The sequence below is a fragment of the Canis aureus genome, chromosome 35, assembly GCF_053574225.1.
Source record: "Canis aureus isolate CA01 chromosome 35, VMU_Caureus_v.1.0, whole genome shotgun sequence".
In the NCBI taxonomy this organism is placed as follows: domain Eukaryota; kingdom Metazoa; phylum Chordata; class Mammalia; order Carnivora; family Canidae; genus Canis; species Canis aureus.
The window spans coordinates 14,525,821-14,551,073 of record NC_135645.1 but is presented as its reverse complement, the minus strand read 5'-3'; the positions used below and the strand labels follow the sequence as shown (position 1 = coordinate 14,551,073).

The following is a 25,253-nucleotide window of genomic DNA, read 5'->3' as shown; positions in this document are numbered from 1 at the left end:
AATATTTTTATATTCCCCCACAATATCTCAAGTACCCCTTCACAATCAATCCTGTACCCCACAAGAGGCAACTACAGTTCTGATTTCTATGTCTATAGATAAGAACTGCCAATTCTAAAACCTTCGGGTAAATTGAACATTATGTTTCCCATTGTGGTTTTAGTTTGCATTTTCCTAAAGTAACTATGTCGAACATTTTTAATGTACTTAGTGTTATATATCCTTCTTTGTGAAGTGTCTGTTCAATTCTTATGCCTATTTTAAAAATTAGATTGTTTTTCCTTTATTATAAAATTGTAGAAAATTTGAAGAATATATTCAGGTGCTTCATATATTTTAACTAGTTTAATAGTTGTTTACTATAGGAAATAGTTCTGATACCCATTATTTATTATGGCCAGCGTCAGAATTCCACAGGCATCGGCAATTTGCTATAAGTTCCTGAAGCATTCTAATGTGCATTCAAAGTTGAGAACCACCAAATTAGGTAATAGTAATGCAAGCTAACATCTCTATAGGAAGCACAGAGCACAATATATGAGGAGTATTTAATCCTCACAATTCTATGAAGTAAATACCAATATTGTCCAATTACATGGGTGGGAAACTCAGGTGCTGTCACTCACCCAAGGTCATTTAACTTGGGAGTTGTGGAGACAAGATTAACTCACTTTCAACCTTTTCCTGTAGTGCTGCTTCATAAGTATTAGAAAGTTAGCTGTAGGATTCAGCCAAGTTAAATTAAGGTAGAAGTGTGACTTCCTTCTCAACTAATTACTACTAGTGAGGGCATTTCATTACAAGATTTTATTTGCTAGAGTTTTATCTCATATCAGGTCTACATGGCATCATTATCCTCATCACTATAGCTCATATTTCTTATACATTCACACTACTTGCTAAACAATGTGTTAAGCATTTTATGTACGTTTTCTATTTCTCATCATAACCCTTTGAAATTGTGTGAAATTTGCCAATTCAAGAGAGCTGATCATTAAATTTTCAGGAAGTTATTGAGTCGACTGTTATTCTGTTAGAGTGATTAGGCAACACCAATTGGCAAATGCTATGAATTAGGGCTCCCTTTGACTCCTAATAAAGTGACTTATTAAACATTTTCTAGCAAGCCCTTTTGAAATGAGGAAACTGACATGTGTGATGGGATGAGAGTTAAATAACTTGCTGATGGCCACACAGCAAATAGCAGCCAACTAGAAATTCAGAATCCAGATCCATGTGCAGTGTCTACCATTACACTGGTCAGGATGTGTGGTGCTGAATGGACCTTGATTATTCAGGCATGTGGAGATAGTAAAAAAGAAGGGGGAGATCATGTAATATTAGATACTTTGGTTTTAAAGCAGTGTTTAATTGTTTAATGATTACGCTATTATCCAGTTGAACATGCAATGATTCCCTTGCTGTCCTTCCCTTTACATTTGGAGTTTTTGTTAAAAAAAAAAAAAAACCCACAATGGAAGTGTTACATGCATTGTGATATCTGCACAGGAAATTTCTTGCAAAGCTCCTTGTAATGTTGTAATGTTCTTACCTGGAGATGACAAGGAGGGAGAGTTATGCCCATAGTGTTCTGTTAGGCAGAATTGGGGGCTAGTATCAGTGAACAGGCAACTTCACTTGACAATTAAAATGTTCTGGTTCCTAGCATTACTAAATGTCACTGCACAAAATTACAGAAAGCGATAGCCAATCATAAGCAGTTTCTGCTTTTCTTGAGTGAGTATTAGGAGTAAGTAAAAAAAAAACACTTATTGAGTTCGTACCCTGTATTAGGTGCTATTTTATTTATTTGTTTATTTGGCACAGCGAGAGAACACAAAAGGAAGGCAGAGGGAGAGAGAGAGAGAGAATCTCAAGCAGACTCCTTGCCCAGCATGGAGCCCAATACAAGGCTCCATCTCATGACCCTGAAATCATGATCTGAGCCAAAAACAAGATTTTGATGCTTAACTGATTGAGCTATCCAGGTGCTGTAATCAGGTACTATTTTAAATTATTTATAAATTTTAACTCCTTTAACCTTCATAATAAATTTATTTTAAGAGTGTAATGAAAAGGGATGCCTGGGTGTCTCAGTTGGTTAAGTGTCTGCCTTCTACTCAGATCATGATCCCAGGTCCTGGGATTGAGTCTCATGTTGGACTCTCTGTTCATCAGGGAGTCTGATTTACCCTCTCCTTCTGCCACTCACCCTGCTTGTGCTCTCTTGCTAGTGCTCTCTCCAGCATGTTCTCTCTCTTTCTCAAAGAAACAAAAAAAAAAATCTTTTTTAAGAAAAAAGAAGCCAGAAAAGATAAACCCAAATGATTCAATCAGGTGATAGGTAAGAGAAGGAATGGGTGTGTTCATCTCTCTTTTCTTATTTTCTTATTTCTTTCTTATTTGACGTGGCTCTTGTAATGAAAAATATGATTGCAATATAAGGAAAGGATTTAGAAATCCCTTGAGCCTCCAGGAAGAGAAAAAGTTGTCAGTTGTTTTTCTTCTCTCCAGTCATGCCATCATAGCTAAATCACTCCCACAGTCCAAGTAGGGTTGAGCTACCTCAGGACAAAAACATATAAAGTACACGGTAATAGTATTCATTAAATGTTCAAATAAAAGAATTAATTTATCTTTACTTGAGATTTTTCCCTCTCAGAGCCAAAAGAAAGGTCAGAGTAGGCAAGCAGAAGAGCCATGTTTATATTAGGTGTTCCTTTCATTTCACTCCAGACCATTATGAATGCCCAGCGCCAGCTGAACCCATGTCCAAATCGAGACAGAAGAGGGCTCAATAATAGAAAGACCAGGAGTCTAAAAGACAAAAGAGATTTTAAAATGTATTCTTGCCATAGACATTTTTTTTTCCATTTCATTCTACTCTATTCCAATCTATTCCCTGTGGAATTGCCAACTCTCAGATGAAGGAGTCATCTTTCACACATCGTTAGCATGGATGGCACCAAAAAAAGGCAAAAGGGCATTTCCTAGAGAGAGATGACAAGAGGATGACATTATTCTCTTTATTTCCTCCTATTAGGTTTGTAGTCAGGTAATTCCACATTTCTTAGGCAGAAAAGAAAAAGAGATGTTTGTAGATATATTCTCTTCTGGATCCCAAAAATAAATAAAAGCAAATCTAATGAATAAGAACTGAAGGGGAGGTGGAATGTCTTCCCTTTCTCTTTGTAGATTTTAACCTTGCTGAATCTATCCAATATTGGCTGATTCATTTCTATTTTTTCTTTTAATCACACATTTCCTACATTTTACACGAATGGGACTAATTTCCATTAGTTGGCACTAGCCAATTGATGTCGACGCCTAATTAGTTTTCCTAGATGGAAGTAGAATGCTAGCAAGGTGAGGAATAGAATCCAGAGAGTTTTCCTCCTCTGTGTCATGTCCTTTTTACTTACACGGGCAGACTCTCTTCTGCCCGCCCCCCCTTTTTTTTTCTTTTAACATTTTATTTATTTATTCATGAGAGAAAGAGAGGCAGAGACAGAAGCAGGTTCCATGCAGGGAGCCCGACGTTGGACTTGATCCCGGGTCTCCAGGATCACACCCTGGTTGGAAGACAGGCGCTAAACCACTGAGCCACCCGGGCTGCCCTCTTCTGCCTCTTACCGTTGAAAAGGGGGCTACAAAATTATTTAAGGAAAAAGGACATTTACAAAGAGGACTTCCTAATGATTTTTAAAAAGCTCTTTGTAACTATAATTTAATCAGAAGGAAATTATTTGTTATACAATGTTGGGCAAACAAAAGCAACATAAAACTTTTATTTATGATTGGTGCTGAACTTTATGAAACCTCATAGAAAAAAGTAACACTGGATGAAACAATAGCAAATGTTAACAGCAGTTGCCTCTAGGTAGGAAAATTATGAAAATTTTTTTCTTTCAATTATCAAAAATTGTATAAAGAGCTTGGATTGCTCTGAAATGCAGTTAAAAACTGGAAAAAAAAGAAAAACCACCCCACTAAAACAGCAATTTGCTAATGATTCCTTGGCAAGTTTAAGAGGCAATTCTTCATTTTCATTCTAAGGGATGAATCATTTCTATTTAAACAATATCTTTGGACTTAGTCAATGCCCTATAAATAAAAAAAATACAAATGCTATTCTTACCTTAAAACAATAAGTGTGAAATAGATATTTAATGAATAATATATGTCATAAAATGATACATATAAATACGTATGCGCAGGAATTAGAAGTCCAATGAAGGTAAACACCATAAGAAACGCAACAAATGAGAGACAATTCCAGAATCTGCATTTACAGAAGAAATAAATGTAGTTAATTACAGTTAACTAATCTAATATATTTATCACAAAGTTATCCATGTGAGGCATTGTACTAGGTTTAATCAAGAAAATATGAATAAGGCATTTGCCTACACACAAAGGGCTTATAATTTAACTGGAGGGGAAGGAGCACTAAGACAAGTAAATAATTCTAGAGCAACTACATGTAAATGAGTGTGTTTTTTTGGCACGGATTCTGAAAATATGTTTTGGTTCATTCAGGCATCATGATTCATATACTTGAGAATCCTAATTGTGAACTCCTTATATCATTAGGAAGAGCTAAAATTATTTGTCTTTAAAAGAAATGCTGAACTGCTAGTCTGCCTTACATAGTGATAGAATTAAGGCTTATCCTAAAATCTAGCTAGCATTTAGATGTGAATTAATCCTTTATTCAAATGAATGTCCTTTGTAGATTCTCCATTTGGGATTTGTGAGCATATGTATATTCAAGTGCCCTAGAGCCCAGGAAAACTCTACATCACTCCAAGGTGCGTGTTCTCATCTGCTACAGGCAAAGCAATTTGGAAAAGGAAACTCAATTACCAATATTGATCATATTTTGGTGCTGGTGCCATAGGAGGCTATTTAAAATTTACTTCTTATTATCTTTCTATATATTTCCTGCTTAATGTCATAGTGTTATAACAAAATAAATATAGAAGAGAAGCATGAAAGAAGTAAGGCAGCCACTATACCAGCATGCAGGGGAAGCACATTTTAGGAGCAGAAACACAAGGACAGAAGCACAAACAGGGAGCATGACTGGCATGTCTGAGGAGCAGCAGAGTGATCAGTGTGGCTAGGGCAGGGTCACTGAGGGTGAGAGTGGTGGAAATCAGGGGGACATAGGACTTCATTTGCCATTAAAACAACTTTGACCTGTAGCCAGAAGGGATGAGAAGTTATTAGATGGTTTTTAAACAAAAGGCAGGATCTCAGTAAGGAGGAAGTGAGGCCGGTGAGGAAAATCATAAGATTGACACAGTGTAGTCTCAGTGTGATTGCAGAATTGTTTGAAATGGGGTCCTAGAGACTTTAAGCTGAAAACATGAGAGGTGATGCACATGAGACAGTGGCAAGGACCTGCTGCAGATGTTGTAGGATATAGGAGGGTTTACCATTGTTACCCCAGATTTCTACTATCTTGGTGAGTAGGAGCTGGTACATGTCATATGTTAGACAGTAAGATTCTTGAAATTGAGATTATGAAGTGATCATTTAGTGGGTGTTTTAAGCGGGATGGCAAACATGCTCATAGGAAGAGAGGAGGTCCAGGAACTGAAAGGTGGAGTAGAAGGATCAACTGTGTGGTGATAGAATAATGGTGTGGCCATATTTTCTCTTATAGCATTGCCAATGCTCTTCAAATGCCCTAGCTTAATTTTTTGTTTTTCATGCCACCTCTTCATTGTCCTTAAAACATTGGTTTTCTATTCTAGTAGCAGTGCCATCTGAGCCATATTGGAGCCTGAGGCAAAAGGAACTAATCAGTAATATTGGTCTCATCTTTATTTAAAATTTTTGTGTTTTCACCATGGAGTTTCTGCATTAATTCTATTTTTTTAAAAATATTGTGCTAAAATATTATTTATCTTGATTACTGTTTTTTTTTTTATACCTTCTTAAATTTTGTGCCTGAGATGAGTGGCTTCACATGCCTTACCTTAATCCTGGCCCTGTCTAGTGAATTCTACTGGAAATTATTAAGTAGATGGGCAGAGAATGGAGAAAATTAGAAGGAAAAGGGAGCCCACATGAACTCAAGATAAGGTTCCAAATTTTGCCTAAAATTAGAGGACTAGAAGACACAAGAATAGAGTTTTTATTTTTTTAATTTTTAAATTTTTTTTTATTTTTTAAGAATAGAGTTTTTAATAAAGGATTTTAGTTGGGTAGTTTGGAGTCAGCATCTTACTTTGACCAATGTAGATGTAGATATAGTCACCAGTACAATATTATAGCTTCTAAAATATGCTAGCTACTCACTCAAGAAGAAGCACTTCAACTCCTGGTTTAAAACTTGTGGAATTTAAAAAAAGTCCCATAATGGCCAAGGTAAATATTCCAGACATTCCAACTATCTCACCTATTTTAAAAGAAATAAAGTATTACTCTAACATCAACAATGGCACAAATTTTGCCTGAGATGAAACTATCATCTTGATATTGATAGTACAGTAACTTTATAGAGAAGCTACCTTACTTGGTTTCAACTTGATTATGCGGCGGATTCTTACCACCACCCATCATCTGTCTTCTTTTTCAGATTTGCACCCAACTGTGTTGTCAAGTCTGTACTGAGCATCCTTGCACTGCTCTGGTTTCAGATCCTTGCCAATGATATGAAGCTCGCAAACTCCTTGTGCCCCAGTGTGGATTGAGCCCCCTCTACAGGTCTAATTTTTTCAGAGGGGCTCTTGGAGGAATGACATGGAAGTGAGCCAATGAGTTCTTTATGGACTAGTCCAGTTCCTGTGCTTTCTTCTTAGGAGACAGTAGGAGATAGAAATGGCTTGACTTTGTGGCAGGACTCAGGCAATCAAGCCAGTAGAAACCCCATATGGATATACTTCAGCTTAATTTTGTTTGGGTACATTTACTCTGCAGGACTGAAAAGCATATAAAACTGGACTATTCTTAAAAGTAGTTGTATTAGAGTTATATTCCCCCTTGCTTATGAAAGTAGTATATTATCACTGTAAAAAATTCAAATAATTGGGACGCCTGGGTGGCTCAGCCATTGAGAGTCTGCCTTCGGCTCAGGGCGTGATCCTGGGGTCCCGGGATCGAGTCCCACATCGGGCTCCCTGCATGGAGCCTGCTTCTCCCTCTGCCTATGTCTCTGCCTTTCTCTGTGTCTCTCATGAATAAATAAATAAAATCTTTAAAGAAATTCAAATAATATGGTATGGTATCATTTTTTAAAAGAGGAGCTATAATCGAACTACCAAGACTTTAAGTACAGACCATCCCCAACTTACGAAGATTTGACATGGCAATTTTTCAGCTTTACAATGGTGCACAAGCAGTGTGAAGCCAATAGAAACAGAACTTCGAATTTTGAATATTGATCTTTTCTCAGGCTAGCAATTTGCAGTAAGATGCTCTCTCATGATGCTGGGCAGTAGCAGCAAGCCACAGCTTCCAGTCTGCCAGGCCGTCCTGAGGTGGACAGCTGATACATTTGCAGTCATTCTGCACCCCTACAGCCATTCTGTTTTTCACTTTCAGTACAGCCAGGACTCAATAAATTACATGAGATATCCAACACCTTATCATAAAATAGACTTTGTGTGAGATGATTTGCCCAACTGTAGGCTAATGTAAGTATTCTAGGCATGTTTAAGGTAGGCTAGGCTAAGCGACGATTTTTGGTAAGTGAAGTGTACTAAATGCATTTTTGACTTACGATATTTTCAACATACAGTGGGGTGTATTGAGATATGACCCCATTGTGAGTCAAGGAAGATCGGTATAATTCTAAAAAAAATATATTAGAATTTTTATCATGTAAAGGACTGTATTTGTTTGGAAGAAATAATTTGATAAATTAGTTAAGAATAGAGAATGAGACCCAAAGGGCAGCTTTAAACATTAAAAGATACGTTGGGACGCCTGGGTGGCTCAGTGATTGAGTGTCTGCCTTCCACTCGGGTCATGATCCTGGGTTCCAGGGATCGAGTCCCACATCGGGTTCCCTGCCAGGAAGGAGCAGGCTTCTCCCTCTGCCTATGTTTCTGCCTCTCTCTCTGTGTCTCTCATGAATAAAAAAAAAAAAGAAAGAAAGAAAGAAAGAAAGAAAGAAAGAAAGAAAGAAAGAAAAGAAAAGAAAAAGAAACAGTTTAAAGAAAAAAAAGGTACTTGTTGAATTTATATACTAGATACAAGCAGTAAGAATTAAACAGGAAGCATGGAAAAGTGAGGAATTAAAGGGAGCTTTCAGATCTCATAGAACCATGAATTAAATAATTTAACTTCCCTTGTGAGCTCCCTTGTGCTCATCGTCAGTAAAATTTGCTAAGAACCAAAAACTTCTGTATATTTAAAAGGAGGTAGCAGGGATCATGAGGAACTAAACCAGCAATTTTCAGAGAGCATGAGATCTTTGGCTGCTCATAAGCTATAGAATTGGGAATTCAAGATAATTGGATCAAGATCTTTAAGAAGAGTGGAGTACCCAATGAACTCCTCATGATGGCATATATACGACATGCACACAAAGCCACACATTAAAAAAAGCTATAATGAGATTATACAGCAATAGGGTTTTGTAATAAGCTTTTTTCCACTTATTGTTTAGCAGACATTGTTCTGGCTAATAAATAAAAATGAAAACTTTTAATAGTAAAGAATATTGTGCGTATACTACTTTTATAACGTTGCCATATTTATCGATTGCCAGGCATATTTGTTTTTTTGTTTTGTTTTGTTTTGTTTTGTTTGTTTTGTTTTGTTTGCCAGGCATATTTGGATCGCTTCTTTGCCCCTCCATTTCTTTGGCTTACTTTACATTACTTTGTTACAATAATCAGTATTTTAATTACTGGTGGCTTGCTTTTTTGTTTGTTTGTTTGTTTTTTTACTGGTGGCTTGTTAAATGTTTCTTACCTACCTAGTAGAGAAAGCTCTTCATTTTTTTAAAGGTTATATTGTCTGTTTTTACAATCAGTATTTCCAGATGATATTTTAAATTGGTAAAATTTCAACACCCTCAAACAATTATTGTTTGATTCAGATTGTGATACATTTCAATTTTACAAAATTAGTGACCTTAGCATACTACTGAATCTTCCCTTCCAGAGATGGAAAATTACAAGTTTTATATTCTTTATTTTAATCCTGGCTAGAAATGCTACCTAAGCCATAAACTAATGCTTTGGTTAGTTAGTTTTGAATTATAAAGTAAGAGGGAAGTGTGGATATAGGCACTTTGAGGAGATTAACTCCTTGGTAGTCATAGTCATTTATTAGGTAATAGTGAAACTTGGAAAATATTTATGGTGAATATCTTGAAAATACTAATAATATAAACATTAAGCCAGCCTCCTGGCTTAGCACAACTAATCTATCTTAAAATGAATGGAAGTTCTTTTACATTAGATTTATATTTACTCTGTACCTCATTTTCATGATATTCTGTTCTAGAAGTTTCCTTTCTAAAATGTTTATAGGGCAGCCCCTGTGGCTCAGCGGTTTATTGGTGCCTTCAGTCCAGAGCGTGATCCTGGAGACCTGGGATCAAGTCCCACATCAGGTTCCCCGCATGGAGCCTGCTTCTCCCTCTGCCTGTGTCTCTGCCTCCCTCTCTCTCTATGTCTCTCATGAATAAATAAATAAAATCATTTAAAAAAACGTTTATAGAGACATTTTAACTTTAAAGGTTTATAATTATTTAAGGGGGTATAACCCTTAATCTTGAGGCTACGTTCACTTACTAAATGTGGTAGAAGAAATTCTATTCACTAGAATATGTTTTTTTGTAGAAATTTAGGTATCCACAATTAAAGTAGTATGTAAGAATGTATCTGTACTGACTGCTCTCTTGCGATCCATTAATTCATAAACTTGATTCTGTAAATTCACTTGATTATAACTGGCTTTAATCTACCGATTAGAGTTAGGAAGCCTCAAGATCCTATATTTCGCCTTTCTGTCCCAGACATGAAAATAATGAATGTTGTTACTCTTGCATTTCTAAGAAGATGTTTTCTGTCTTGATTTATTCAAATTTTATATTTCTTAGTAAACTTTTATACTTTTCCATGTTTAGCCTCAATCTTCTTGTTCAATTTACCCCTTTATATTTTATAATGTTTTGCCAATGTAAAGAGAATCAAATTCTCATTATATTTTCTACCTAGCTACTGCTGGCTTATAAGACACTATCTTTTTGTATACTTATCTTAAATTGAGCTATTAAAAAGCCTTTTAGGCTTAGTTTATTAATTAACTCTTTTGGTTTTTCTCTGAAGTCTAAAACATGGTCACTAATGCAATCATTTTCTCTTTCAAAATTAAGGATATATGTCTTTCTTTTTTTGTTTCTCTCTCTGTCTCTCTTATTGCACTAGCTAAAGCTTCCAGAGAAATCATGGATATCAGAATAGAAAACATTGCTTTGCTCCTATATGTAGATGGAAGGGCATAGTGTAAGTTGGTAACTAGGTATTATTTACTGCACATGCTAACTCCAAGTCATTTATAGGGCTGTCTTGAAGAGCTGAGTTGAACAACTTTCTGAGGCTGCATCAGAAAACAATAATATGGTGAATTACTAATATCTGCCATGCTTCTGTGAGGAGGAAGTGGTAGGAAATGGATTAATAACATTGATAGATTTCCTAATATTTAGTCTTACTTGATCTGTAACTTCTATTTTGATTTCCTTTTTGATCTAAAATTTACCAAGAAAAATATATTTAATTTCAAGCTATTAGAATGACTATTTTTTTAAAGATTTTATTTATTTATTTATTCATGAGAGACACAGAAAGAGAGACAGAGACACAGGCAGAGGGAGAAGCAGGCTCCCCACATGGAGTCCAATATGGGACTCGATCCTGGGACCCCAGGATCATGCCCTGAGCTGAAGGCAAACACTCAACCACTGAGCCACCTGGGCATCCCAGAATGACTATTTTTAAAGACTCTACTTCTGTAATTGGTAAATTGTGATTGTATTGTGATTGAACAGTGTTTGGGATTTATTAAAATGTTCTTCAAGTCTAGTTCATTTCTTTAAATGAATTACTAGTCATATACTTTTCTACTAGTATATGTAAAGAATATATATTCTATTTGGGGAGATGAAACTATATATTCTATAAACCAAACATTTAAGTTTTTATTTATATCTTTTTATAGACATCATTATTTTTTGTCCAACTGGTTATGAAATTATCTGGGAAAGGCAAACTGAAGTATCTTATTTTAATTGTGATTTTGTCAAAATCACAATTATATAGTGATATTTTATAGTGATATTTGCTTTATATATCTTGAGACATTGATTTCTGTTGTATAGATACTAATATTTTTATCCTTTGATAGGTTATTTTAACAAAAGCATTCCTCCTAGAGAAGTTGAATTTTTTTTTTTTTTTTTACAAATTTTGCCTGGTGTGTATTTTCCCATATGTTTGTTTTAAATTTTTCTGTTATTTAGTTTTAGGCATAGGCCCCAGACTTACAAATAAAAAAGATGAAGTACAGAATTGAAGAGCTGAGACTTATGTGATTGACATCCTCTCCAAAAACAGTAGACATCCACAATTGAATCAGTTTTGAACTTAGAATTCCAAATAAGAAACTTGCTAGAAAATAAAACCAAAGTTCAAGCAGGATGTCAAGGGCTGCAAGACAGGAGAGTAAACAGAAAATGGTTAATAGAAATTACTTGAACTTAATTTTAAGCAATACTCTGGGTCAGCTTTTCTTTTTGTCCTTACCTTTAAAAATAGCTCATTGCCATTGGTATGTATGGTAATTTCTTATTCCTAAATTGAAAGTTTCTATTCAAATGCTGAAAGCCATATACAAGTTTGCAAAATTCAGTCAGTTTAATTTAAGAGCTTCTCTCAGTGCCCATTAAGAAATACACATGTAGGGGCACGTGGGTGGGTCAGTGGTCTGCCTTTGGCTCAGGTCATGATCTGGAGTCCTGGGATCTAGTCCCGTATTGGACTCACATGAGAAGCCTGCTTCTCTCTCTGCCTATGTCTCTGCCTCTCTCTGTGTGTCTCATGAATAAATAAATAAAATCTAAAAAAACAACAACAAAAAAGAAATACACATGCATTCAGGGCCAAACCGTGCAATAATTCTTGGAGATGCAGTAATGAAAAAGAAGTAGAAAGTCCTCAAACTCTTGGAATTTATATTCTATTATCTAGAAAGATCCTCACAGGAAATACAGAGAAAGGAATGCCTCTTGAGTCCCATTGGAGTGAACCTCTTGGGTTCTTTTGGCTTGCCAAATGAACTGATTGATTTCTTTAGGTCACGCCCTGCTCTAGGCATGTTAAGCCATGAGTTAAGCCATCCTGGTAATTTGGGGAGTCTAGCACCTCCTGCAACTGAAACAGAACAGAGATTGACTCTGATTTCAGAAAGAGGTAGGGAACTGGAGTTACAAAGACCCCATTTGAAAGTTGCTTTCTTTTTTTAAGAAAGGAAAATAGTTTTTAATCAGTAAAATATTTACTGCATGGAATTATTAGGCCAGGAGAAGCCTCAAAGAAAACCCATTATTTTCCTTCCTTTTCTTTCTTTCTTTCTTTCTTTTTCTTTCTTTCTTTCTTTCTTTCTTTCTTTCTTTCTTTCTTTCTTCTTTCTTTCTTTCTTTTCTTTCTCTTTCTTTCTTTCTTTCTTTTTCTTTCTGATTCCACTCATCTATTCATGAGAGACACAGAAAGAGAGGCAGAGACATAGGCAGAGGCAGAAGCAAGCTCCCTGCAGGGAGCCTGATGCGGGACTGGATCCCAGGACCCCGGGATCATGCTCTGAGCTGAAGGCAGAAGCTCAATCGCTAAGCCACCCAGGCATCCCGGAAATCCATTATTTCTTACAATGTTTTTAAACTCCTACCATGCAAGTTGGAAAAGACAGACCTGTGAGTGTGGTAACTCCTCTTAGTTTTCCTCTTTATGAAATACGTGCTGATTTCAAAGATTGAACAACATTATTTAAATAATTACATGAGTTTTAAAAATAATAATTACTATGAAGATAATTGATCACTATTATGTCATTTGTTATAAATGAACTATCAGTAAAGCTTATCAAGCCTCTTTTTTTCTTAAAAGAAATTTTTCTTTCAAAGCTTTAAAAATCCAGAGAAATCCCTTGTAGCTGAGGAATTAAGTTTACTGTTCTCTTCATCCTTCAGGAGAGTTTTTATTTTTTATAAATAGTAAGAATTTGTATAAATAGTGAGAATATATAGAAGTATAGTAGTAGTATATTCTTGGTACAAATAATGAGAATAGTAAGAATAGTAGTTCTTACTATTATTATTTAAATAGAGTGATTACTTACAGTTTTTACTTTTCTGAAATTTTAACACAAAATTCTATTCAATTAATTTTATCAAAATTATGAAGCCAGCTCTGTGAAAACAAGGACTATTATGTTCATGGTTAAGCACAAGGCCTAGAATAGGAGCTATCACATAGTACATATCAATAAATAATTGTTGTATTAACAAATTAATTAATTAATCTCCACATCAGTACCCATCTCCTACCTCTCTCTCTCTCTTTTGTTTACCAGTAAATCAAGTTCTCTTGTTTAAATGTAGATGTAAGCTCTGATAAGGTTCCCTGAAATTCTGTGGTCAATATTTACTGCCTTAAATGGAGCCTAGTAGAATACTGGACCAGGTTTGGAGGCTGGACATTTATCTGTCCAATCAGCACTTGTGACTATATCCTTGTATTTTTTGGTTTTCTGAAAGAGTGGTCCTTGAGTTTTAAGAAGCTCCTGAATATATCTCTTTGTTGCTTACTTTCATCATTTTTAGAAGGCCCTATCTGCAGTTTAATGGTGAAAGCTCTCTGGGTGGCAAAATATGGATTTTGGAAAAGGTTGAATATATGTGGTGATTTGATTTCCTCACATACCACAGATGGAATATATGAAGTACTTAAAGAAGATGTACCTTCCTGTGCTAAATTGGGGTTCTAGGCTCACCACAGATATTCCAAGCTGCCATGGTCTGGATAAACTAATTGGATATGGAATAAGACTGAGGGTGAGTCGGGTAACTGTCCACCCTCTGGACCAGCTCCCTTGAGGAAGACATGAGAAGAGTGATGATACCCAGAATGGGTATTCTTGGGAAAGAAGAGTCTTTAGTTCTTAGCTTTAGACATTGATTATAAATATGTAAGGCATACATGGGTCAGAATAGAGGCAAGTAGGATCCCTGCTGCCCCACAATGAACTATATATCAACTGTAAGTCAAATCTAGATTCTCATAATTAAGAACCAAATTAATTGTGGTTGACTATGGTTTATGTAAATAAGATTTAGAAATCAAGCTCTATGAAATAGAGAGCACCTGGATATTATATGGAATACCATATGCCAACAATTTTCTCAAGAAACCTATAATCATTACTTTTCCAAGACCAGTGCAGTAGTAACACAGTAAAAAAAAAAAGCAAATAATTTCTAAATATTACTTTGAAAATATTTGATTTCATGGACATCCTTAAAAGGTCGTGTGTAAAGCCTCCCACCACATCCAATGTAGTGACTATACTCTGAGAACCACTGCTGCAGGAGGAGAGTATGGAATTTTGATCAGGGAGAGACACATAAGATGCTTCTGGGACTGCTGATGACATATTTCTTGTCTCGAATGCTAATTACACACCTGTATATTTTATAATCATTCATTATAGTGTACATATATCATTTATTATATATGTATATATGTGTAGACCTACGATAAAGTAATGAAAGATACTTATGTTCAGGGCTCTCTGAATAGGTAAACAAGCTCATGAACACCTTGCAATCTTTCTGTTTACAAGCACTGCTCCCAGACCCTGAAGATGGCCATATAATTCCACTTGATGTTCCCATGGGGAGATAGCTCCAGTGAAGGGAAGGGCAATTGCTGCATCCTCTCACCACTGGCAGGCGCACTACCTGGCCTATCTTCTGAGTTCATCTTCAACCCTTACAAAACATTTCTCATTCTTGTCAAGCATTCAACTCAGCCTAGGTCTGTGGAATGTTGGCCCTATAAGCATCCTCATGAAAGTCCCTACCCAGCTTCACAATAAAACCACAACAACTATTAAATAAAGGATGTGTAGTAGTTCTTTGTAAAGGGTAGATCATTATACTAATACAATTGTAGTTGTATAAGCATAACTTAATGAGAAAATATAAAATCCGTATCAGCTTTTAGAAAATACAGCATTCTGATTTTAAGAAATTCAGAAAAAACAAGTACTTACTTATAGAATGGTTCTTCTTTTGCAGGTTGACATTAATCTCCTCAATACCACTGAATATAATCAAAGACATTATAGAGGTCATCAGACTTTCTCCATTAATTAAATTGACGAGGCTTCTAGAAAGACCTATGGAAGAGAAAATATTTTATTTGAGGTGGGAAAATCATCAACATTAAAGAATAAAATTTTGGGCAGCCCCGGTGGCGCAGCAGTTTAGCGCCGCCTGCAGCCCAGGGCATGATCCTGGAGATCCTGGATCAAGTCCCATGTCAGGCTCTCTGCATTGGAGCCTGCTTCTCCCTCTGCCTGTGTCTCTGCCTCATTCTCTCTCTGTGTTTCTATGAATAAATAAATAAAATCTTTAAAAGAATAATAAAATGTTATTAGCAAGTAGGAATATGTTCTTAGCTATAGATTAATGTCACATACTTCCCCATGTACTTAAATAAACTGTAGTCATGTTTGAAAACTCCCTTTAAGGAAATTTAATTATGTATCAGCTGTAAGTTAAGTTTAGACTCCCATAATTAGGAATGAAATTAATTGTGGTTGACTATGGTTTATACAAGTAATATGTAAGATCAGTGAGCTGTCATTCTTTGTTTTAAAGTCCAGATGAAAACATGAAATTCACTAATTTTTGATAAATTTGGTGATTTAGCCAATATTATGTATTTTAGGAAGACAAAAAACAATGATGGAGGAATAAAGGAAATTCATAAGCCAAGCTTAGAGCATGTAAAGTAAAGTATTAGGGCAATTGTCAAGATAATCTCTGTATGATTAGAAATTGGCTTGACTTTCCCATACATTCAAGGAGTTTGAAATCAAGCTCTATGAAGTGGAGAGCACCCAGATATTATGTACTCCCATCCTAATTTCCCTCCATATATGATGATATTCTAAGTTTAGATATCTATCAATTATCATTTTTTTCTATTAAATATAATTGTAGTGGCAAAACTATAACTTTGACCATCTTAATGATTTTCTATATGTCCACAGGAAGGAAATGTTATTACATCCCCGAACCACTCTATGATTACAACTAATACAGTAAGTATGCTGTTGCCAGAGAAGAAAAGCCAAGGCATTTTGCTCTTGTGGAAGCTCAAGTACCTTAATGGTCCAATTGTTCGCCTCCTTATGCATCCATGCCCGTTTCTCTAAAAGTGCACTTTCTTCACCTAAGAGATCCAGTCTGTTTTGTTATGCGACATGATGCAAACAGAGACTTAAGAAAGATTTTTGCTTCCTATCTCTTGAGTCTCTGCCACCATCATGATAGTGTTCCCTGGCTGCACTACTAAAAGATTGTGAGAAATACATGGAAGAAAGGTGGATCTTCCCAAGTGGGGCCATCCCAGATCACTTGGCCCTCAGGTGACCCTCCAGCTGACTATAGACTCATTAATGAGCCCGGCCAAGATCAGCAGAGTCCAGCCATACCATCATAACTGCTAGACTCTTGAAAAATAATAAATAACTATTGTTTTAAGCCACTCTGTGTTTTTTTTAAAAGATTTTATTTATTTATTAATGAGAGACACACACAGAGAGAGAGAGGCAGAGACACAGGCAAAGGGAGTAGGCTCCATGCAGGGAACCCGATGTGGGACTCAATCTCGGGTCTCCAGGATCGCACCCTGGGTTGAAGGCAGTGCTAAACCCCTGAGCCACGTGGGTTGCCCAAGCCACTGTGTTTTTTAATGCTGTTGTTGAAACTCAGAGTTGTTCCTTACTGAGAAAAACCTAACTGGTACTGTTGTATAACTATTCCAATTTGGAAAATGGAACTATAACAAAATGTAAAAATTTGAAAATAGACAACTGACATGTAGGCATAAAAGGAGACAACGGACCATCAAAAGCTCAAGACCATGTGAATGTATTCATGTACGCATAGCCTGGGAAGACTTTGTGTGTGTGTGTGTGTGTGTGTGTGTGTGTGAAAGTAAAATAAAACAAATATAAATATCTTGCTTTGAAAACTCAGACAAAAATGTTACCAAGAGAAAAATACTTTATTTTTTATTTTTATGTGTGTGTTTGTGTGTACACATGTACACATGCCGTATTAAAAGTCCACTTCAAAACAGATGTTGTAATTCTTGTTACTAAAAGCTGACTGGAGGAAAACAAATTAGGTTATCATTTTTCTTAAATAAGGCTCTTAGGTTTGTGTGTGTGTATGTTTGTATGGGTTACATTGACTTGGTATTTTATTTTTAAATATTTATTTCTCCTAGAATAGTATACACTGAAAACACTGTTTGAATATGTGATTTTATTGTTTTTGACTTTTCAAGTTTCTTGGTCCTATGACTATAAAGGCAATTTTTTTAAAAAAACAAATGGCATTATCCTGATGACAGTATTGTCAAAGGGAAAACAGTATTGGACAATAGAAATGTCACCAAAATGTATATGCAAATTATTTGCTCCCAGAACTGTTTGCTTAAGGCAAAAGCATCCCAAATAACCCTGTTTTATTCCACAGTTGGATAAAAGACTTTAAAAATATATGTGCTAAGTAAGCCTATTACTGGCATTTTGTTTTGTTCTAAACATCACTAACCCAAATCTCCATACTCAATCCGCAATGTCACAGAACCTTATTCACATAGTCAAAAGCTGCAGTGAACAAAAGATCTTAAAACTAGATATATCATGGGACTCCTGGGTAGCTCAGTGGTTGAGTGTCTGCCTTCGGCTCTCGGTGTGATCCCGGGTCTAGGGATCGAGCCCCATATCAAGCTCCCTGCGAGGAATCTGCTTCTCTCTCTATCTGTGTCTCTGCCTCTGTCTGTGTCTCTGCCTCTGTCCGTGTCTCTCATGAATAAATAAATTCTTAAAAAAAAAACTAGCTACATTAAGTATATAATATGATATTTTAAATGTAGAAAAAGTGAAAAAATATACCCACCAAGGTCTCTTATAGCAGCTGCCGTCAGCATGGGGTCTGAACTCACAAGGATAGCTGAAAATAATAACCATGGAGTGTTTTTCAAAAATAATTTATTCGCAGATGCCAGATACCAAAGAATAAATGTATAATTCATCAAAAAGCCAGGAATTGTAATTAAGAGTATCTGCAAAGAAATTTTACAGATAGAAAAATCAAATTGCCTTTGTATCCTATTTTAAAAAGCAGACATTCAGGATTATTGGGGATACAGAACTACACTGAATTCCTCAAAGGGAAGTTTGAAGTAATCTTATTTAACAAATATGTGCTTGCAACTCTGTAAATTAGAGGCAAATATTGCGAGAGATTCTTAGGACATATCAGTTGTAGGAAATACCACATTGTAATTAAAAAAGGAACTTTTAATTTTTTGATACGGTTGTTGAATATAGGTATGTATGTGTAAAGGTATATGCACACACCATATACACACACACACATATATATATACACATTTAACTATTCATAGAACTGAAACACAGCCTATTAACATAGGAAAAAAGAACACAAATTTGAAAGAAGTTGCAAAAGAAGAAAAGAAGGAGAAAATAAGATAATAGAAAGGATGTAGAGAAATAACAGAGGACTATAGAAAAGATGGGAAGAAAATTTCTGTTGTTCTAGAACTAGAAGCTGGCCTTCTGCTTTCCCACCATTGCCTTCTGCTTCCTATACCTTATTGTATCAGTGGCCGCTATGTAGCAAGATTGCATTCCCAGATGGACTTAGAAGATGTAATTGTGTCTGAAGCTACTTATAAGAATTCAGAAATGCATCTCCATGTTCATTGAAGCATTACTTATAGAGCAATAATGTAAATTTACACTATTTACAATTATTTACAATAATGATGTACAATAATAAGACATGGAAGCAAGTGTTCATTGATAGATGGAGTTGATAAAGAATAGGTATTATATATACAACGGAATATTATTAAACCATAAAAGAGAAGGAAATCTTGCCATTTGTGACAACATGGATGAAACTTAAAGGCATTATGCTAAGTGAAATAAGTCAGATAGAAAAAGAGAAATACTGTATAATCTCACATGTGGGATCTTAAAAAAAAAAAAAAAACCTGAGACACAGAAAAAAGATAGGTGATTGCCAGAAGTAGGGGGTGGGGTGAGGAGGTTGGTGAAAGGGGTGAAACATTCATTGCATGTTTATTCGCCATCTGCTAGGCGATGACGCATTGCGATAAGACCTAAAGAGGCACATTCAAAAGAACTAAAATATTAAAAGCTATCCTCCTTCTGATTATTTCTTCTTCATTTGTACAGGCACAGTCATGCATGATGAGTTGCATGCATGATGAGTCCAGCACTGCACTCTAATTCAGGACCCTAGGGTGAGGTAGTGCTAAGTGATTTGATTACATCACTTAATCATAAATCTCTTAATGAATCTTAGAAATGGCAGAACAGGGATGGAGTGTTCACACAGCACAGTTGAGCCCTCGAGCTCCTGAGCGGGAGTCTTTGGTGGATAAATCTTGATGATAGCATTGTGATGGTGGGAGAAAATCAAGGCCTCCTACATAACCTACCTCTAGGGTGGCTGGGTTCTCATTTTAAGGTTTTGATCTGGAGAGTTGTATTACTAACTCTTGTTCAAAGAAAAAATTAAAATGAGGCTCTGAGACAAGAAGACTGAGGGTCAGGAGGCCCAAATTCTTGTTCTCCCACCAAATAGCTGTCAACACTCCTAACAGGTCACATAGCATGTTGTTGGTAAAAGTGGCTGCAGTAATTCTGCTCCCTGAATTCACACCACTCGAAAGTTATCTCCAGCACTGACTTGGTCAGTCATGTCGTTTGCTTTGACTAAAAGGTACAAGAGCAAACAGGATAGAAGTACAGGCCTAAAAAGTACTAGCAAATTCAAGCTTGCCCTCTTCTGCTGGTGCCTGAGACTCTGCAACCATCATGGGAAGAAGTCTGGAATAACCTTCATGGTAGTGACACCCATTGCCTACATCCAATGCTGACTGTAACAACCAACAGACACACACACACATGGGGCCATCCAGGCCATCCCACTTCAGCTGAGTCTACAGTTGTACAGAGATGCAAGACATGGCTCTGCAGAGATCACCCAAACCAGCCCGAAGTACTTTTATATCTTTATTCTTTTCAATTTCTTTCTTTCTTTCTTTCTTTCTTTCTTTCTTTCTTTCTTTCTTTCTTTCTTCTTTCTTTTTCTTTTTTTTTTTTTTTTTTGGTCATTTGTCTGAACTCCCATTTGCCTAGACTCAAGTGAGAATGTAAGTTATTTTAATAGTTTTGTTTCCAAAGTAGTTTAGGTAATGGCCTTACATTTACAAAGCTGTTTTAATTACTTTGAAAGAAATGTATACCTTGCTTAAGATCTGGAGTATTTTTCCCTTGAGGTATTTCCTTGATTTAAGGATTTAGAAGGTCAGTATTTAAAACACGAATTTTATGAAAAATTTAAAAAAACTATATATAGTTTTTGGTCTATATATAGACCAAATATATTTCATAGTAGCTCTCTAATCACATCTCAGAGTTAAAATTCTAACTGGAATTAAGCTCTCCCAGTCAAATTTTCAGAATTACCTTTTTTCCCATAATTTTTTTTTCTGAGCCTTCAATATGCTGGACAATTGCTAAGATACAGTTTATTCACTAAAATATAAAGCTGAATTTACTTCCCACACATTATATTTTTTCCTTGTCTTGTTTTCTAATTTCGAGAAATTAAAAAAAATCTGAACATAGATAACATAAACTAGTAGTTCATAAATGAATTGTATTATTGAAAAGGAGTGTTTCTTACCTGCCAAAATAACTTCTGCAGCATGTAAACATCCATGTCAAATGCAACATTAAAGATAATTATTGGTGTAAACATATCAAAAACTAATTTTGGACTCATCCATTGTATGGCATCTGCATATGCTTGGACCTAATAATATAAAAATATGTCATTTTCTCATTTTCCATCCTTCTATTAGCATAGAAGACATGCCAGTCGCTCTTATCTCTAGCAAAAGAGAAAAAGATATATCACCTATGTAATAGGTGTTCAAATCTTAACTCATTGATTTTCATAATTTTCCTTCTTTTTTTGAAGATTTATTTATTTATTTTAGAGGGAGGGAATGAGATGTGTATAGGGGAGAGAGAGAGTCTTAAGCCCCCATGTGGTCTCCATCACACCACCCTGAGATCATGACCTGAGCCAAAACCAAGAGTCGGACACTTAACCAACTGCATGCCCCAGATTTTCATAATTCTCCATCAAATTACCAGTTACAGTGGAAAGTTAATACACAGCTCCATGCCCATTTTATTTTTTAAACAACAAACATAGAAAGTACATTGAGGGTGCCTGGGTGGCTCAGTGGTTGAGTGTCTGCCTTTGGCTCAAGGTGTGATCTCGGGATCCTGGGATCAAGTCCCGCATCAACCTCCCCACAGGGAGCCTACTTTTCTCTCTGCTTCTTTCTGTGCCTCTCTTCTGGGTCTCTCATGAATAAATAAATAAAAAAATTTTTTTTAAAAAGTACATTGATGTGTGTAAAAGAGATTATGAGGAGATTTTCAGACATACAGGTTTAAGGTAGATGGATTTTCATGCACAACATCCACAAAGGAGTCATATCAAATCTCAGAAATTACAAATAATTAACCATGGCTTACATAGAAGATGCATGGAAAGAATATCAGGAACAAAAACCGGGAAGTTAATGCTATAAATGAAATGACTAATCAATGGTGTTTATCAAAAAGTCTCTACTTGATACTTGTAAATCCTGTTATAGGCATCCACTCAGCATTTGTTCATGAAGGAAACACTGATTGCTTGCTAATGTTAGGTGGTATCTTTGCTTTTGGGATATGATTTTCTGTGGGTCTCTTGTGTTTCTCCACATCTTATGAGTAGAGAGATGATTGCTTTTCTTCCAGACAATTTTTTTTAAATTTTTTTTATTTATTTATGATAGTCACAGAGAGAGAGAGAGGCGCAGAGAAGCAGGCAGAGGGAGAAGCAGGCTCCATGCACCGGGAGCCCAACGTGGGATTCGATCCCGGGTCTCCAGGATCGCGCCCTGGGCCAAAGGCAGGCGCCAAACCGCTGCGCCACCCAGGGATCCCCCAGACTATTTTTCAAAAATATTTGTTCTGCTAACAGCTTTGGAAGATAGAGCTAAGTGCCCTCCATCAAAAAAAAAAAAAAAAAAAAAAAAAAAAGAGGTGGTTTACTATCCTGTATAGTGTAATTAGGATAATGTCTCCCTCTAGGGCAAGAGGTCAGATGAGCTTACTGCCCATCAGAAAATATCCAAGTTCAAATTGAACACCAATAAAAAAGAAAGAAAGAAAGAAAGAAAGAAAGAAAGAAAGAAAGGAAAGAAAGAAAGAAAGAAAGAAAGAAAGAAAGAAAGAAAGAAAGAAAGAAAGAAAGAAAGAAAGGAAGGAAGGAAAATATTCAAGTTCTCTAAACTCGGGTTTATTCTCTTATAATGCAATCCATTGTGATGCAGGCTTCATCAGGCCTTCTTTGCTTCTTCCTGTGGGTGTAAGGGCTCATAGAACAGGCACAAGAAGATGCTGATACTCTGGCTTCTGCTATTGCTGTGAGTACTAAAGTCCTTTGTCTTGGGCCCAGGGGCCCCGTGTCTTTTGCTAAGACCATGAGACTAGGGCAGGCTAACTTATTTCTTGCAAATAGAGTAAAATCTTAGACCCTTCACAATTCTAGACCTATGTTCTCTTCTTTTAAAAGATCCTTGACAAATAGAAACATTAAGTTTATACAAGTACTTAAAGTTGCATAAAAGTTAAGACTCTACTATTACAAAGCCTGTTGATGACAAATGAAGTAGTAATCGGCTTCTGGTTCTTATATGGATACATGTTTTTCATAATGTTTGTTAATATCACTGGTTACATTTGTTTGGGAAAGTCAATCCTTTTCCTACATGTTCTCATTTACAGTCTGATTGATTAGAGCAGGTGTTGGTGAATTATGGCCCTGGGCCACATCTAACTCAATGTCTGTTTTTGTAAATAAAGTCTTTGGAACACAGCGCTGCCACTTCAATTATATATTGCCTCTGGTTGCTTTTGAACTATAATGGCAGAGTTGAGTAATTGTGACAGAGTGCATGTGGCCTGTATAATTGAAAATATTGACTATATGACCTTTCATAGAAAAAACCCCAACCCCGGGGTTAGAGAACTATTTAATGTGTCAATGATGCATTCTATCTCCCTTATAGTAAAGATAGTCTCCTCTTACCTGACTCCAGCCGTTCTCAACTATTTACAACACTGTAGCTGCCTTGACTACATCTGTAGTTTGCCTTCGTCCTCACGTACAACTCCAGGCAAGAGGTTCAACTTCTGTTCCTTGAGATCTTATAAGCCAAGCACACTTAAAGACTAGCCTCTATTCTAATAGGAACCCTCTAAAACATTCCTAACTGAGGGAATAGATTGGTTTAATGTCAGAATTCTCTTGCTACTAGAGTCCAGTACCAGCAGCCCAGTGTCTCTGGGCTTCTATCTTATCAACCAATTCTTATCTAAGCTTTTGAATTCTGCTTAAACTGTCATTAGTTGCTCACACTCTTGGTGGGTGTACGTGAACTCATTATCTGAGTCGTCCGTCTCCTTTCAGATGGAGGCTCTGTTTTGATGACGTTTAGCTGGACCTCAGCTCTGTCTTGCCTGGTTCCTTTTTTCACACATTTGGCCTGATTTATCCAGATCACAAGCATCCATCAACTGGCAGAGCAGTGAATTGGCAAGTATTTTTACAAATTTCCTTAAGCCATCTTTGTATTTGTATGAATTTGAGATATAGTACAAAATACTCATATTTACTATACACACCTGTTCAGATGTAAAACTTAATATTTCAAAACTGCATCCAATTAAAAATAATATCACAGGTAGAGGAATTGGAAAGTCTTTTAAGTGTAGGTTCAAAAATGCTGCAAAAAAAATACATCTTTACTGAAAGGCAGGAGAAATAAATACCACATTTATAGAACTTTCATATGATTAATATGACTCATAGAACTTTGATATGATTTCTTAATACTGAGGATAATGAAATACCGTTCCACTTTTCACTTAATTCCTGTAATTGAAACCCTTCCTCATACTTAAGCACACCGAATCAGTGTAACTATTAATCTGCTAGACTCTGTAGTTACCTCTTCTATGAAGTATTTCATTGCTGTAGAATCTTTAGTAAATATTGCTAGAAATCACTGGCTCTTGGGTTATTACTAAAATATGTATAGCAACTTTTTGTACATGCTATAAATCAGATATTAATTTATTTAGCAATTTTCCAATAAGAGGTCAATAAATAACTAAACTTTAATGAAATCTCCTGGCTGATTCCCAAAATAACAATGAGGAAATAGGTATAAGAATTTGCCCAATGAGAAAAACTAGCATCCTACAACTGGTTACCTACTACACATTAGAAAGCCTATAATGAATTATCAAAATCCAATAAGCATTTCCTTCAGTTTAATGTTTTCTGCTTCTTTGTATCATAATTTCTAATCAATCAAATAATGCAAAAAAAGGTGCTTTCTTTTGATTTCTACAGTATTCTTTTCTTCTCATGAAAGCTAGGCATAATTTATCTTTTGAACAAAACCTATGGGACATTCCACCATGTGGTTAAAAATAACTCACCCACTCAGAAGACATATCATTTTGAAAATTGTTTGCCCAAACAAAGAAAGACATACACAATTAGCTTTAATATATAAATGAAACTATAGTTTGTGATAATACAGATAACAATCAAAATCCCCCAACCCTTGATTCTTGGCTCATCTGCTTCAATTCTTCTTATCATTTAAGTCTAACTAGGATCTATCTATCAAGTAAAATGGTGTGACTACTTTGAATTCAAAAAAAAGTTGAAGGATATGAATCAGACTCTACATGTTTCTTTTCAGGGGCAGATTATCATTGAATTCATTTAGCTG

At 35.8% G+C, this 25,253-nt stretch overlaps 1 protein-coding gene across 1 annotated transcript in view; it reads right to left on the bottom strand.

Moving 5' to 3' along the window:
- Positions 1–25,253, bottom strand: part of SLC9C1 (solute carrier family 9 member C1) — an 81,594-nt gene that overhangs the window by 51,845 nt on the left and 4,496 nt on the right. Inside the window, 8 exon segments of the mRNA XM_077884432.1 lie at positions 2,643–2,817; positions 4,139–4,282; positions 6,310–6,409; positions 11,514–11,675; positions 15,295–15,420; positions 18,221–18,386; positions 21,068–21,196; positions 24,133–24,233. Coding sequence (XP_077740558.1) covers positions 2,643–2,817; positions 4,139–4,282; positions 6,310–6,409; positions 11,514–11,675; positions 15,295–15,420; positions 18,221–18,386; positions 21,068–21,196; positions 24,133–24,233 — 1,103 coding nt within the window.